Source organism: Acomys russatus, chromosome 3 (assembly GCF_903995435.1).
Source record: "Acomys russatus chromosome 3, mAcoRus1.1, whole genome shotgun sequence".
Lineage (NCBI taxonomy): Eukaryota > Metazoa > Chordata > Mammalia > Rodentia > Muridae > Acomys > Acomys russatus.
The window spans coordinates 75,398,816-75,413,694 of record NC_067139.1 but is presented as its reverse complement, the minus strand read 5'-3'; the positions used below and the strand labels follow the sequence as shown (position 1 = coordinate 75,413,694).

Below are 14,879 nucleotides of genomic sequence, written 5' to 3'. Positions count from 1 at the left end.
ACTGTTATGGAATGAATGCAGGGGTGCAGAGTGGTGGGCTGAGAGACGACAGTTAATATTTTTTCATTCTGAGATTTTTACAAAGACATCTGATAAAAGAAATCAAAATTCAAAATTCAACGTGACCAGAAGCATCTGCTTAAGGATCACACTGCAGACCTCACTACTCCCCTGGGTGTAATTTCTTGACACTGAGCACTGAGAGGAGAGGCGGATGTTTATTTATACCTGCCTAGATTTTAGTTAAGTTAAACTTTGTCTTCTATGCTTAAACTTACACAAACACGAACCATTTATTTATTCTTTTAAAAATAAGAGCTGATTTGGTTCAGATAATTTGTATCAGAGATGCCTCAGTACTTGGAGTCTTTCTAGGTGATCTTTGAGTTTGGTAACTAATTACAGGAAACAGCTTTGAGTAAACAATGAAACTTGAGAAACAACTAAATTTTAAACAGCCATCCTACTGTTTTATCTGCCCTCAAATGAGGTGGTTACAGTATTCTAATGTCCCTGTTAGAGGACTGAGAATTGATAGCAACACTGTCTTTGAATCTCAGGAACTCCACAGGATATCTTAAAACACTAATTTACAACAAACACACATTAAAAAAATACTTGCCAAAAATTATTTCTTTTAACTTTCATTTCGCTGAAAAGATGCCATGTCTACACTAACTACAAGCTGTTCTTGGGGAGTAAGTATGTTGAAGGTTTCCACTTTCCCAATGTTTTGTTTTATAGTTAATTTGTAGCATTTCAGACATGTGCTTACACTGTAACTCTGGCTAAGTGTATGAGTTCACTGAAACACTTTAGCGCTGAGTTTACACTGTGTTGAACATCTGGGAATATATTAAGCTATGACTCACAGTTACAGGATTTCTTCTGTAGTGTGAGTCAAGGTATGTTTCTTAAGTAAAAACACAGATGGGAGAATTTGCCGTGACACAGCCAGTCATCTTGTAAAGTACATGTCTGTGTGAGTTATGTCCCTCGTACCTAAAGAATGAACTTGATTTTTCAGATGTTGATCTTAAAATCTGGCCTCAGATACAAGTGTGAAAAATCTTCCCCTACCAAAAAAAAAAAAAAAAAAAAAAAAGCCAAAACAAAACTGAAAAGCATTTGTTAGAATTAATTTTTTTATTATTTCTTTTTGAGGCAAAATTTTTTGAAGTCATCTTCAGTAGCATCATCATGATAGACAATGCAAAATAAATAACCTGACAACGTGACAAGGCTCCTAACGGAGGTGGACCAAAGTGGCGTTAACCAAATCACTGTGCCCCTTTAAGGATTGCACAGTAGTGACCAGAGAGGACTCCCACACACACATCAACGTCACAATAACGGGGGGGGGGGGGGCAATGACTTTCAACTTCATGGCCCAAATAAAGACTCTATTAAGCAACCACAAGCCAGCAACTTGTCTGCCTCGATTGCTTCATCGTTTGCACGAACCGGCTTCCTAGATGGTGAGTTTCGTTTCGCCTGGCTGCAGCAATAACAGCGGTGGCATAGAAATTAAAACAGGAGACAATGACAAAGTATGCTTTGTCATTCAACAGGAAAGCTTAAATCAACCGGGTGGTAGATGCAGTTGGCTGTCCTTCAAAGGCCACATAATGTGAGCTTTATACGTCTTGTGACGCCTTCCGCAAAGGGGCTTGTCATCACATCTGCAGCGCAGGCCACCTTGTAAAGCTCTGTTGAACCTGCTTTTTTGGGGCAGTTTCATTTTGTTTATATGCCAACTCTTTATGTTTCTCCAAGGAGGCCATTCAAGGGTTCTTGCAGAGGCGCCCCCACGAAGCACATCATCACAGCGGCCCGCAAAGGTCAGTTTGTTTACTGGCACTGGACTGGGTAGAACAGGAAGTCTGTGGAGCCTCCTGTGTTCTCAGTGAAGTCCGACAACAGAGGACTGAACGCATTAGTCTCAGGACTGGTGGCCTAAGGATGGCAAAGACCCAAGGGTCAATTATAGAGTTAATTGATAAAAATCTGAGAGCTTGGAGGTCCCACTTTTCCTTTCGGGAAGAGGTTTCATTCATATAAGCAAAGATCTGAAAGAAGCAGAGAGGAAAATGATGTTTAGTTGTCCATCGTAAGCAAGGCGGTTTAGATCCTGTATTGTTTCTGGAGATTAAGCCTTGGTTTGCCTGGCTGATGGCAGTGAAAGGGTGGATAGCAAAAATCTCCTACACAAAGCCCAGCCTAGCCACTCCTCCTGTGACTGAAGAGATGCTGTACTCTGCGGGTTACAGTGAATATTGGCATCACGCAAAACCTTCTAGTCCTGTCATCAGGAACGGAGGGAAAGAAATAAACGTTTCTTGGCACTTAGAATAAAATCTGATGGTCTCATTGTATAACCCAACTGACCTCAAACATATGATCTGCCTATAGCCTCCCAGCTAGGATTACAGGTGTGAGCCACTGTGCTTTGCCAAATAGAATATTTTAATAATATCAGTGGTAATAGTGATAGTGTTAGTAGTTACCATTTTTCAATAACTGAGGATGTCCTAAACCTGCTTTCTTCCTAGTCTTTATGGAACCTGAACAGATGAGGAACTTAAGTTTTGGGAATGTTAACAATAACGTGTTGCACCTCCAAATATCTGACCTAGTGTAACGAACACGATTCATCAAGAGACAGCAACAGTGTGCATCAGTTAGAGTACTGGTTCTGAGTATTGCACTGTTACACCTTGAACTTAGCTCTGTATGTAACTTTCCTATCTTGGTCAAAAAACTTGTGAACCCGTAAAAAGGGTGATATCACAGCTACTTCCATGGTCATTGTAAGCAACACGTTAGCTGCTTCAGAGTGTGCATGTAGCGCATGCTCTACCAAGTAAGTCAGCTGGAAGCACATTTCACCAGTGAGAACGCAGAGGCACCAAGGAGCCAGGTAACTTGTCATGGACCTAAGGCTGTTTAGTGGCCTAGAAGGGCACAAGTCCAGTACCTGTCACATCTAGATCAGAGTTACAGCAGGAGCTTTCAGAATGACGTCTTAAACTCTGGAAAGTGAACGGGCAAACCTTCTGCATAGATCAGCATTTTCAAATGGGCATCGAGTCTACTCAATGCAGCCATTTGGTCAGACTGACTGGGAACAGTATGTGCATGGCAGCCACAGCCCTTCACTCCAGCATCCAGAGAGGAGGTCTGAATGTGGACCACACCTCATCATCTAACTAATGCACTAATTCTCAATGCTCCAGGGACCCTCCGGCCTTGTCTGTGACTTGGGGAAGCCATCCACTTCTTCCCTGACACTCTTTTCCAAAAATAACTCACTCGTCCCCTTTCCCCTGGTACTCACTGCAGCATCTGGGAACTGGATGTCCTAAACAAATTGTAGGGAGAAAGAAAAGCAGCCATCGTCTTTGGGTTGCTTATGTTAGGACAATAGTGGGAAGGTTTGGCAGCCAGGGGTGTTTATGCCAGAGAATCTTGGCGTAAGGAATGGAGAAAAGAGCTGGCAGATGAGTAAGGAAAAAGAAGAATTGATGGCGGGCTTTCCAGACCTCAGAGAGAGGAGTTAGGTGGGGCTATGCAATGCAACAGGGCAACTGTTATCTAGGCTGTTACACTACTTATGATGCAAAATATTCAGTATGATATGTTCAAGAGGTGAGCTTGGAGGGAGAAACTCAGTAATAGTGTGCATACACACACACACACACACAGAGAGAGAGAGAGAGAGAAGAGAGAGAGAGAAGAGAGAGAGAGAGAGAGAGAGAGAGAGAGAGAGAGAGAGAGAGAGAGAGAGAGAGAGAGAGAGAGAGAGACTGCATGCCACACACAAATAATAGCACTCTGTTGTAGACAATCTCATAGCTCTCTCTGATCTAGTTTAGCAGGGGACTCGGAAGTGCTGAGTTGGGCTTGCAAGGCAAACAGTGCGGACAAGACTCAGCATCCTCATCTCCCAGCTCCACTCGTGTTTTCAATGCAGAATAACCCACGCCATAGTTTCTGATCTTGTAGAGTGTGACAGGAAGGCAAGCAGTGAGAACTGGCTTAAGGATGGAGAAAGTCTATGCTGTTTCTTTTCCTTTTCATCCACGATGGGCGGGTAAGTTCAAGAGTTGCTTAAAATGTGGATTTCAGAAGGTAGCCAATACTTTGTAGAGACAACTCAATTCTTTGCTTAAGTTGTAGTGAAATCCATCTAACATAAAACACACCATTTTATCACTTGCAAGTGAGCAATTTAGTACTAAGTATATTCAATACTGTCATGTGACTGTATTGTAGCTATAGTTTTTATATGTCATGATATTTTATAATGTGTGTTTTTCTTTTGAGGAGCTGGGGATTAGAACTCACATTCTAATGGCAAGCATTCTACCCCTGAGCTACACTCCCAACCCTATTATGAGGCTGAGATATCTAAAAGTCTCTGGCTGGGGAGACATTGCTTCTCCTCCGAGTGACTAATTACTGCAGCCAGCAAAGGGCTAAACAGGGAGCATGTTTTTGCTGCAGGCATTGCTGACCAGTCCTGAGATCCACCTCATCCACAGACCCCATACGCTGCGGTAATGTTCCCCTCCTTAATGATCTAGGGTCCTGTTACCAGGCAACTGTCCTGTAGGTAACAGCCTGCCATAATTACCCAAGTCTAGTCTGCCAATATTATTCCTTTCACCTTGACATGCCTTTCCTGCAGAAACTCCAATAAAGGCCACAGCCCAGACCTGCCATGCCCCTGCCTCTTCTGCACCCCAAGCCCTCACAGTGGCCCTGCCTGACCCATCATGCCCCTGCCTCTTCCGCACCTCGGTCCTCACAGTGGCTCTGCCTGAATTTGTCATGAGTCTCCTCTTGGAAATGCCCTTGACTGACCTTAACATTAAAAAGTACCCATCCTCACCTGTCTCCAAGCTGACAGTGTGAACCTCCCTGCAGCTGTGCTTCCCCGCTCCCGAGGGCAGATCCTTAGTTCTTAATCAACACCTGACATTGGGAAACACGGGTTAATGAGTGACGTATTGGTGATGTTCTAAAACTTAAAGCCAGAGGTGCTGGGAACACGTGTGCCTTCTAGCACACACTACCTATGTGCTTGCTGTGAGAAAAATACCAGGTGCTAGTCTAATGCGTCCAGTGTGCGAACTGCTTGAGCCCAAGCCCACAGCAGGTTTTGCAAGGACTACAGAGCTATGATATGGACTGGCACAGCTGAAAACCTGCTGTGACAGCCCTGCCCGAGGCCCCCACCCAGGGAAAGCTTCATCTTGGCAGTGGCCAGGGGCTGTCATTTAAACTACTTGCTCATCTTTTACCTGATACAGACTGGATTCAGCATCTTAGCGTGCTCGAGCTCAGTGAAATTCCCCCGGGGACGTTTAGTTCGTTCAGTTGCCTTGCTTCTTTGACTTATGCAGGCTTGGCTAAGACATGTGATTCGGAGGAGTGCAAACTCATTTTAGAGGAGGAAGGCAAGGCTTAAAAGACTAGTTACTTTGCCTAAGGAGTCAAACGGCAGTGATGGGGCTCCAGTCTCAACGTCAGTCAGTCCCTAGACAGTATCCTGACACCTGCATAACAAAGCCTTTGATGCAAAACTTCATGTGAGATTCGCAAGTGACTACCAGAACTAGAGGTGTGTAGACACTTCTGTTCAAGGGTGTCATGAAGGCCTTTGGCTATCGCTCTTCTGTTTAAAGATGGGGAAATGGTGGCTTAAAACATTTTTTTTTTCAAGACAAGACTTCTCTGTGTAGCCTCGGCTGTCCTGGACTTGCTTTGTAGACCAGGCTGGCCTCGATTCGCAGACCTGCCTCTGCCTCTGTCTCTGCCTCTGCCTCCTGAGTGCTGGGATTACAGACCTGCATATTTTAAGAAGCTGTTTGACTTTTTGTTTTTGTTTTTTTGTTTGTTTGTTTTTGTTTTCCCTGATCAAAACTTCGTATCAGCTTACTTGCAGGCAGCACTTACTGAGTTCACCTGCTTTCTGAAAGACATTGTGGTATCCTAGCTACAGGCTTTTCACAGTTAACCCCAAGATTGATTTTTGTCAATCGTTTTTCCCTAAAACATGTCTGAGGTACAATGAAATGGAAGCGTTCCATCATAAGAAAAGGCTGGGGCACCAATAAGGCTCCAGGGTGGTCATGGCCTTGGCACTGTGCATCTTGGAAGTGCTCTGAAGTCTAGAGCTCTGGGTTGACCCAGTGCAAGACAGTGGCTCTGAGGAAATCCTGGGCCATATGAGCCGTCCACCCAGGAGTCCTCTAAACATACTTTGCAGGCGGCTTTTGGAGTGACTCATGTGAGAGGCTGAGAGGGAGCCGGACAGATTTCTGATAGGTAGACAGACAGGGAGCCACAAATAGATAAGAAAGTTGGCAGACTTCCAGCTTTGTCTTCACTCCCCTGATGGGGGACAAAGGCCTCAAGACCTGGTTTTTTATTCTCCTACCAGTCAGTCTTTCATTCTCTCTCTGTCTGTCTCTGTCTCTGTCTCTGTGTCTCTGTCTCTGTCTCTGTGTCTCTGTCTCTGTCTCTGTCTGTCTCTGTCTCTCTGTCTCTCTGTCTCTCTGTCTCTCTGTCTCTCTCTCTCTCTCTCTCTCTCTCTCTCTCTCTCTCTCTCTCTCTCTCTCACACACACACACACACACACACACACACACACACACACGAATGGAGCAGCCAGACAAGTTCAAGGCTAGCTCAGGACTGTGGCTCTAACAGGCTCCTTGTCTTTGTCCAAGTCCAAACTGACAATCACTAAACTAGAGGAGGAAGACCCCTCACAGCCCTCAGAGAGAGGTGAGGCTTCTGCTTCCTCAGTTCCCCTGTGCTTTGCAGAAGGTCTTTTCTCTCTGTACAGGGACTGTATGTGTGTGTTTTCTTGCCCCTAACAAAAGCCTTTCTTGACCTGTCCATTCTGTCTGAGACTTTTCCCTGCTGCAGGAGATTTTTCCTGCCTTTAGTTTCCTAATTGACAGAGAAGACAAGCTCAGTCAAGGCCCCAGAAATAACACAAACACTATCCATGGACCAGAAATCAACACCCCTTGTTCACAGGAAGTTCCAGCTTTCCCTAAATGCTCTACCCTCCTTTTCTGGTCCTTTCCATTGCACATGTGTCCTAATTTCAGGCTTACTTACTTGTGTTTTTAATTTATGGAACAATTTTAGGGGAAAAATGCTGTCAGAAAATGGAGCTTAGTGAACCCAAGTGACATGAGTTGAGGGTGCAGGCAAGCTTAGAGTTGGGATCTGGGTGGGGGCTGGTGGTCAGAAACCCAAAACAGGAACGGAAGAGGCCAAGTGAGTACAGGGAGTTGTAGATTAACTGGGAGTTAAGCCTCTACCTGGGAAAAAAAGATCTGTTGACTGTGTTCCTGAATGCTGGTATCTATTTGTTTTTAAGTTCATAATGTGATGGGCTGTTAATATGCTAAAAAAGAAAAAAGCGATCTCAAAGAGCTGTGATACACACACACACACACACACTAAGCTGAAGTCCTGGCCTGAAACACAGTACAGTGAAACGCCACTTAACTGAAGGTATAGACATAAAGCTTAATTAAATTCTCTGTTGTGAAAAAGATTTTCTGCAGACGTCGTTTTTAACACCGTCCTGTGTCTACACTTACAGTCAGCAACTGCAGAATAGCAACTCGAAGTAAAAGATATCAAATGAAAGCACCACACAGAGGGACGTTCTCCAGCAGGGAGTGTGTGTAAAGGGTCCCCGCAGCCGCCCAGCACCTCACTAATGATGTCTCACACACCATCATCACAAGGTCCTCTGTGGGTGCCCAGAGATGTCCAGGCGTCTCTTTCACCAATACCTGAAATTTTATAGTTCATATCCTCGTGATTGGCTAATTTCATACCAGATTTTCACCACCTATTTACATGGCATTTTACACAAGGAAGAGCAGGAACGAACAGGGAAACTCCAGGATTGTTTACTCCGGTGCTTTTTCTATAGTGCAAAGATCAGATTTCCACTAATCAGATTTACCTAGAAATCCTAACCCTGGAGAATTGGTAAAGATAAAGATATTTTTAGAGCTCTTGAAATTTCAGGACTGAATAAAATGCGTAAGCACTTTATCCTAACGGCATGTGGAAAACAGTTTTAAATGACCAGAAGCTAACCACACAGTTAGCTGTGCTGAGAAAGTGACCCGGTGCGGGTCAGGAACTGAAGACACAGTGTTGGAGACAAGCTGTTTGCTGTGTTCGGTTCCATTTCGGGAAGAAAAAACAGTTTCTATTTATCACTGTGAAATGATGACAACAGCTGATTAACATAAGAAAGAATTTATTAATTTATACAATACTCGTTTAGTGAATAAACAGCGTGGACTGTGTTGTTGGTCTCATGCATGATTTTATATGGGGCAGACAAAGTAATCCCATGTCTTAAACACCGCAGGCTTTTTAATCACTAAAGAAATGTTTCATGGGCAGCAAAGGAAGGTTCATGTGAGGGCTAATCTGATTATTTCTTAATTTAGGCTAGCGTTTACACTAGCCAATGCCCTAACATCTCAGTCCCGGCTTGCGTTTCACAGGATGGTGAAGAGGAAAAATTGAACAACATGACTGAGCTTCCATGGAGGGAAAAAAAAAAAAAAAAAACCTCCCTGTTGTTTTATTTTTAAAACTAATACATTGGGATAAAGAGACAAGGTGATCCAAATATTCATACTGTCACAATATTGTGAAACCACGGTTGGCCCCTTGACCAGAGGACTTTCTTCTAGGCATCTTTGCTACTATATGGAACAGTCTCAAGCTCCAGGACTTCCATCCCAGCTCTGCATCTCCTTCGCTGTGGGTCCAGGAGGAAGTCACTTGACTCATCCGTACAATAGGAGTCACACTACCCATCTCGGAGGTTACTGATGTCGAAATCAACACTCAGAACCCGAAGGCTTCTGGGGGTAACATTGGTGATACGTGAAGTTGAACTTGACTTCATTACAGTGTGTTGGTGCATTTTTGTTCCATTTTGAAAGGTTTATTTCCTGAATCTAGGAGGCCCTAGACTGTTATCCTAGAAGGAAGACGGAATTCCACTCTGTTCATAACCTGGGTCGATGGCTGGCGTTGGCACTTCACTACTAATTCTGTATTTCCTAATTCTCATCCTGCTCCATTGCCAGACAGCTGCAGAACTGACCGGGGTCCCGCCAGCTGTGGCCGTGAAAGCTTCTCCTCGCTGGCTAAAGGTCTCATGCGCTTTAGAGGAATATAGAAAACGATTCTTGCTATTCTGAGTTTTTTTTTGTTTTTTTTTTTGTTTTTTTTTTTTGTTTTTTTTAATGGAAAGAGAAATAGGCTGCTGCTGCATTTAAGAATATGAGAAAAAGGCTGGAGAGATGGCTCAGAGGTTAAGAGCACTGGCCGTTCTTCCAAAGGACCTGAGTTCAATTCTCAGCAACCACATGGTGGCTCACAACCATCTATAATGAGATCTGGTGCCCTCTCCTGGTCTGCTGCATAAGTAATAAATAAATAAATCTTAAAAAAAAAAAGAATATGAAAAAAACAGTTAGAATATCTGGGTAGGTATTTTTATATGAATAACTTTTGTTTTAATTGATAATATTCTGGTTGGTTGAGTTAAATTAATATGTCATTAAAATTAGTTTCACTGGTTTCACTTTTTCCATGTATGGCTTTCAAAAATATCTGAAATTCCTTAGGCGTCTCATATTTGTGGCACTCCTTGCATTTTGATTGTGTTGGGGACAACAAGTGCCTGAATGTAGTGGCAAGGCTCAGCCTGCTTCTGGGACCTGTGCAAATGGTTCCTACTCCAGTGGAAGACTCACTGCCATCTTGGCGTGGCCCAAGCAGTGCCAAAGGACTTGGGGGGTCCTTTGGGGGCACATGTCAAACGGGGAACCACAGAATGTGTGAACATCAGCCATGAGTTTTTAACTGTCATATCAACCCTGAAGGGAATACATCCAAATATTGCAGTGCTCACAAGGCTTAAACATGTGATGAGATTGAAAGATAACACACTAAACAAAATAAAAGTTGTCAACGGGCAATGTTGATTTTCTTACAGAGAGATGATGTGGCACTGTGGTTTGATACTGTGCCCCCGGGGCTACCTGCAGTTTGTGTGGCTGTGATGTCATGGTGATCACAAAGCACGTCAGGGTACCGGTCATTCGCATTGGGATTCTCTCTGCTTGTTGGGCATCTTTGCCATGGGCATTTGCAGAAGCAAGCCTAGAGCATGGCTTGCTGGCAGTGTCAATTCTAAGGGGTGGATTGGTGTAGAACCTCTTCGTCACTTTCTCTGTGTGCCCCTTCCCCAACCAGCCACAGACAGACAAACGAGAGCAGAACCCTGCTTCTTCATTCGTTCTAACAGACTTTTGGCGCTAAGTTCTTTCTTTTGCCAATTCTGGGGCCATCTCTGGCCTGCTATTAAAAGAGGGGAGGATAACAAGAAAACCCACAGAGTCATAGGAGCTCACAGAGGCTGAACCGACACCCAGGAAGCCTGCGTGGGAGTGGCCCTCTGTGTGTATGTTCTGCTTGTGTAGCTTGGCCTTCGTATGGGACACCCAACAGTGGGAGCAGGGGCTCTCTCTGACTCTTTTGACTGCTTTTGGGGCCCTTTTTCTCCTACCTGGTTGCCTCGCCCATCCAGCCTTATCACATGGGAGAGGTGTCTAGTCTTACTGCACCATGTTTGGTTGCTATCCATGAGGGAGGCCTGCCCTTTTCTGAAGAGAAATGGAAGAAGAATGGAGGGGTGGGGCAGAGGGGAGGCGGGAGGGGGCTGGGAGGAGAGGGGTGGGGTAGAGGGGAGGTGGGAGGGGGCTGGGAGGAGAAGGGTGGGGTAGAGGGGAGGTGGGAGGGGCTGGGAGGAGAGGGGTGGGGCAGAGGGGAGGTGGGAGGGGGGCTGGGAGGAGAGGGGTGGGGCAGAGGGGAGGTGGGAGGGGAAACCGTGGTCAGGATGTTAAGGGATATATATATATATATATATATATATATATATAGAGAGAGAGAGAGAGAGAGAGAGAGAGAGAGAGAGAGAGAGAGAGAGAGAGAGAGAGAGGAGGGAGGGAGGGAGGGAGGGAGAGAGAGAGAGAGGGAGAGAGAGAGAGAGAGAGAGAGAGAGAGATTGATTTTCCATGATTAAAGGCAACTCTTACATGAACACAGGGGAACCTGTGTAAAATATCGCTGTTTTATTTTTTTTTAATATAGTTTTACCAAGTTTGCCAGTCGAAGAGGAGGCGTTTTTCTTCCCACTTGCCTCCTTTCAATGACTTAGAAAGGGAATAACAGTCCTTCTTGTAAGTGTTTGGAGCTCATACTCAGGCTACTTAAGTAGCTGGGGGTATATTTATACATTTACTCCTCGGTGATAGATAGAACTCTTGGAGCAGGCATCCTAACTCCCAGCAGCCTAAGAAGACACTGCCCACTCCAGGCTGGCTGTAGCCTGCTGCTCAGTGAGACTGCAAGTGCCTGCTTTACAGATAACAATCACCATCCTATCCCAATTTCCAAAAACTAACTTGGCCGCAAACACAAAACACCCTCCCCATAAAATGAAAGCACGGGAGCCATGTTGGGCTCCAAATCTCACTATTACACAGCTCAAACTCTCCTGCTGGGATGTTTAGGGAGATGCCACCTTCTGTAGCTTGATCCGCTATTTAGCAGGGGACCTTGCCCAGCTCCATCTCCTTCCTCCACTAAGTGTGACTTAGCAATTCAGACCACGTCAGAGGAGAAGTCCAGGTATGATTGCAATGGGGAACAGAGCAAAGAAAACACAGCCGAGAAGGAGAGTTCCTTGGGGGCGTGGCTCGCATCTGCATTCCTTTCTCCCTGGGGGGTGAGCAGATGGCACCAAACAGAAGCATTGCAGGTGATCAGTAGGAGTCAGATCTCCCTCTAGCCACTGTCCATGTCATCTCTTTTCTAATCCCCAGTTTGTAGCTCACGAGAGGCCAGAAGGCTCCCACTTTGGCTCTGTGTCCATGTTAGATGTATTTTAGAACTAACAGTTGGTGCTGCCTCTAAATGGGCAAAACCCATGCTTCTACCCTAGCCCTGCCAGTTTCTCGCAGGCAGCCTCTTTGCCTCTTCCCTGAGGTCTGCCTGCTGTTACTACTTAGCTTAGGAGAAGCGCTAAGTTAGCAACGACCATAGGGTTCATAGGCAAAGACTGGAGGAGGAAGGAAGTGGGTAATGGCAAGAAGGAAAAGCGAATGCAATAGACCTTTATAAATTAGGGCATTTCCCCCCCCCCAAGTTACTAGTGTATGCCTGGGGGTGAAAAGGGTGGGGTGAGAGGCGTTTTTAAAAGCTGCATGCTGGACTGTTTATTGGTGTGCTCATGAGGTGCACACCTACAGCATGGACAGCATCTATGTGTGTTCTTGACAGTGGCATCAAGGGAATATTTTGTAAGAGGTTACAAGTGTCCTCCTTTGAGGGATGACAAAAACTCCACGCTACAGTTAGTCTCTTCCTCTCAGGTTCATGGCCTGGTAAGCCTGTAAACTAGATTTCTGGATTTTAAAATTCCTAAAGTCCAGTGAAAGAGGCTGTGAACGTCTACACCAAGGACCCTCTGAATGCTGTCGGTCAGCAGCTACATTTTGCCCACGAGAAATAGAAGCACCAAAGGACGGGGCTACAAGGTCATCAAACTGGGCTCCAGTGCTCAGATTATAAAATTGACAGCGGTCCTAACTTAGAAGGGACTCTCTCCTTTTCAATTACCAATCCAGGGACGGGAACTTTGTAGACAGTAGTGCGTAGGAGAAGCGCTAAGTTAGCAACGACCATAGGGTTCATACGCAAAGACTGGAGGAGGAAGGAAGTGGGTAATGGCGAAAGGGAAAAGCGAATGCAATAGACCTTTTTATAAATTAGGGCATTCCCCCCCAAGTTACCAATGTGTGCCTGGGGGTGAAAAGGGTGGGGTGAGAGGAGTTTTTAAAAGCTGTACGCTGGACTGTGGAAACAAACCCGTGACTTACTGTGAAAGGCAAGGAGCAAATGGCGAAGGTTACCGTCATTATGGCCAGGAGAATGAGATGGTCCGTCTCCTCCGCCATCGAAGTCCGTTCTCCTCTTCTGCGTGATCCAGGGCCGCCCAGGCCAGTGCCAGCCAACCCGCAGCGCCTTCTCCTGCCCCGACGGTGCATGCGAATCAGGTTGAGGATGACACTGATGTTGCAGGCGAGCACCGCCACGATGAGCAGGAGCAGCACTGTGGCGTACAGGTATGCAGTCCGCCCGTGACGGATAAAGCACCACGTCCCGGGACAGTACTGGACATACTCCCCGTAGTTGAGCAGCGGCAGGGAACAGAAGAGCAGCGAGACCGCGTAGATGGCGGGCAGCACAGCCAGGCCACCGCGGCGCGAGAAGCGGCGTCGGTAGAAGTAAGGGTGCCCGATGGCGAGGTAGCGTTCCAGGGCCATGGCGAAGAGCATGAGCATCGTGGCCAGGCTGAAGAAGGTCATAGCGAAGGCGAAATAGGTACACGCGCGGCTCTCGGGCGCCAGGGCCACTAGGGTCTGATTGCGCGCATAGGAAGCCAGCACCACAGGGCTGATGAGGCAGGTTCCCAGCAGGTCGGTGAGCACCAGCTCTGTCACCAGCACGTGGAACAAGGAGATAGAGGTCCGGCTGCCGGCACTGCACCCCGAGTCCCCTCGCCAGCGGCGCGCCAGCAGCGCCAGCGCAATGAGGTTCCCCAGCACCCCGGCGGAGAACATCGCTGAGCTGATGGCTGGGCTTTCGTCCCAGTGGAGCCACTGACGACTCTCGCAATCCTCCCCATTGGAAGCGTTGCCCATGGTGGAGGGCGTGGACGAGAGATGCGCCTCTCCTTCAAGCTGGTACATGACAGCAGGAGGGTCTGAGGGGCACGGTACTCTAAGACACACCAGGGAAAAGGGGAGGGATCGAAATCCAGAGCTCCCTTCCGGCCCCAAGCGCCGGCCAAGGGTAGCCCCGCTTGGGTCTCCTGCCGGCGAGCACAGTAGTCGCTTCCCTCCAGCATCCGGCCGCCTTCGAGGCTCCTGCGCCTCAACGGCTCTTAGCCAGAGCTGCGGGGCCCCGGCACAGAGAAGCAGCCGCACCTCCTCCCCCCTCCCGCCCGCCCCCGCATCCCCGTCCGAGGGCGGGTCTAGTAGTGGCGTCCAGGCTAGCAATTTCGATTGCCTGAGAACTGCCTTGCGGAGTGAGGTGAAGCGAGACATACTGGCTGGGCTCTAGAAGGGCGTGGGGGTCCCAGCAGTCTCTGAGAGCAGGCTCACAGGGTCTTCTTTCTCGCGGGGTACTGGGCCTGGAAGTTACAGGGCCATGGCCCCTCTGAATTCAGCTCCGAAGCCTTTAGTCCTAGTAAATGTCTGGGAAACAGAGCTAGGTAGGAAGGCCGGGGTAGCAGGAAAGTAAACCAAATCACCAAATTGAAGTTAGGAGGGCCCAAGCCCATGAGGTGTAAAGAACAGAACAGAGGGACCAAGCTATATCAAACCAACTTGACCTAAGAGCAACATGAGAGAGGTTGTTGTTTTGATTTGTATTTTTAAAAAAATTCCTAGGAAGATACCCACATGGTCGGACAGAAACTGAAAGGCCTGTCTACTGAGCGGCCCACAGTTGAGCTTTGATTGAGTTACCAGGGTTTTGACTTTTCCTATGTCAACATTGTAACAAACAGCAACTGGCTTAAACAACCTTAACAAAACAAAACAGAGTCTGGAGTCATGTTTGCAGCCACCGATGGAACACTACAATTTAGTGTTCTCCAATGAAGCTCAGTCTTTAAGAAAGCGTCGATGGGTTATTTACATTCGTCGTTGCACAGTCAGTTAACCGTGAGGGCCCATTGG

At 46.7% G+C, this 14,879-nt stretch overlaps 1 protein-coding gene across 2 annotated transcripts; it reads right to left on the bottom strand.

The window, feature by feature from the left end:
• Positions 1-1,811: 1,811 nt before the first annotated feature.
• Positions 1,812-14,118, bottom strand: Ptger2 (prostaglandin E receptor 2). 2 transcript variants are annotated; one of them, XM_051142924.1, is made up of 2 exons: positions 13,014-14,118; positions 1,812-2,069 (listed from the first exon to the last, which is right to left on the bottom strand). In XM_051142924.1, exons 1-2 carry the CDS (start codon positions 13,884-13,886, stop codon positions 1,824-1,826), a joined length of 1,119 nt encoding a protein of 372 aa, XP_050998881.1. In that variant the 5' UTR covers positions 13,887-14,118; the 3' UTR covers positions 1,812-1,823. The 2 variants fall into 2 exon arrangements, with proteins under 2 accessions (XP_050998881.1, XP_050998882.1); XM_051142925.1 differs by having other exon boundaries at positions 13,047-14,118.
• Positions 14,119-14,879: the final 761 nt, after the last annotated feature.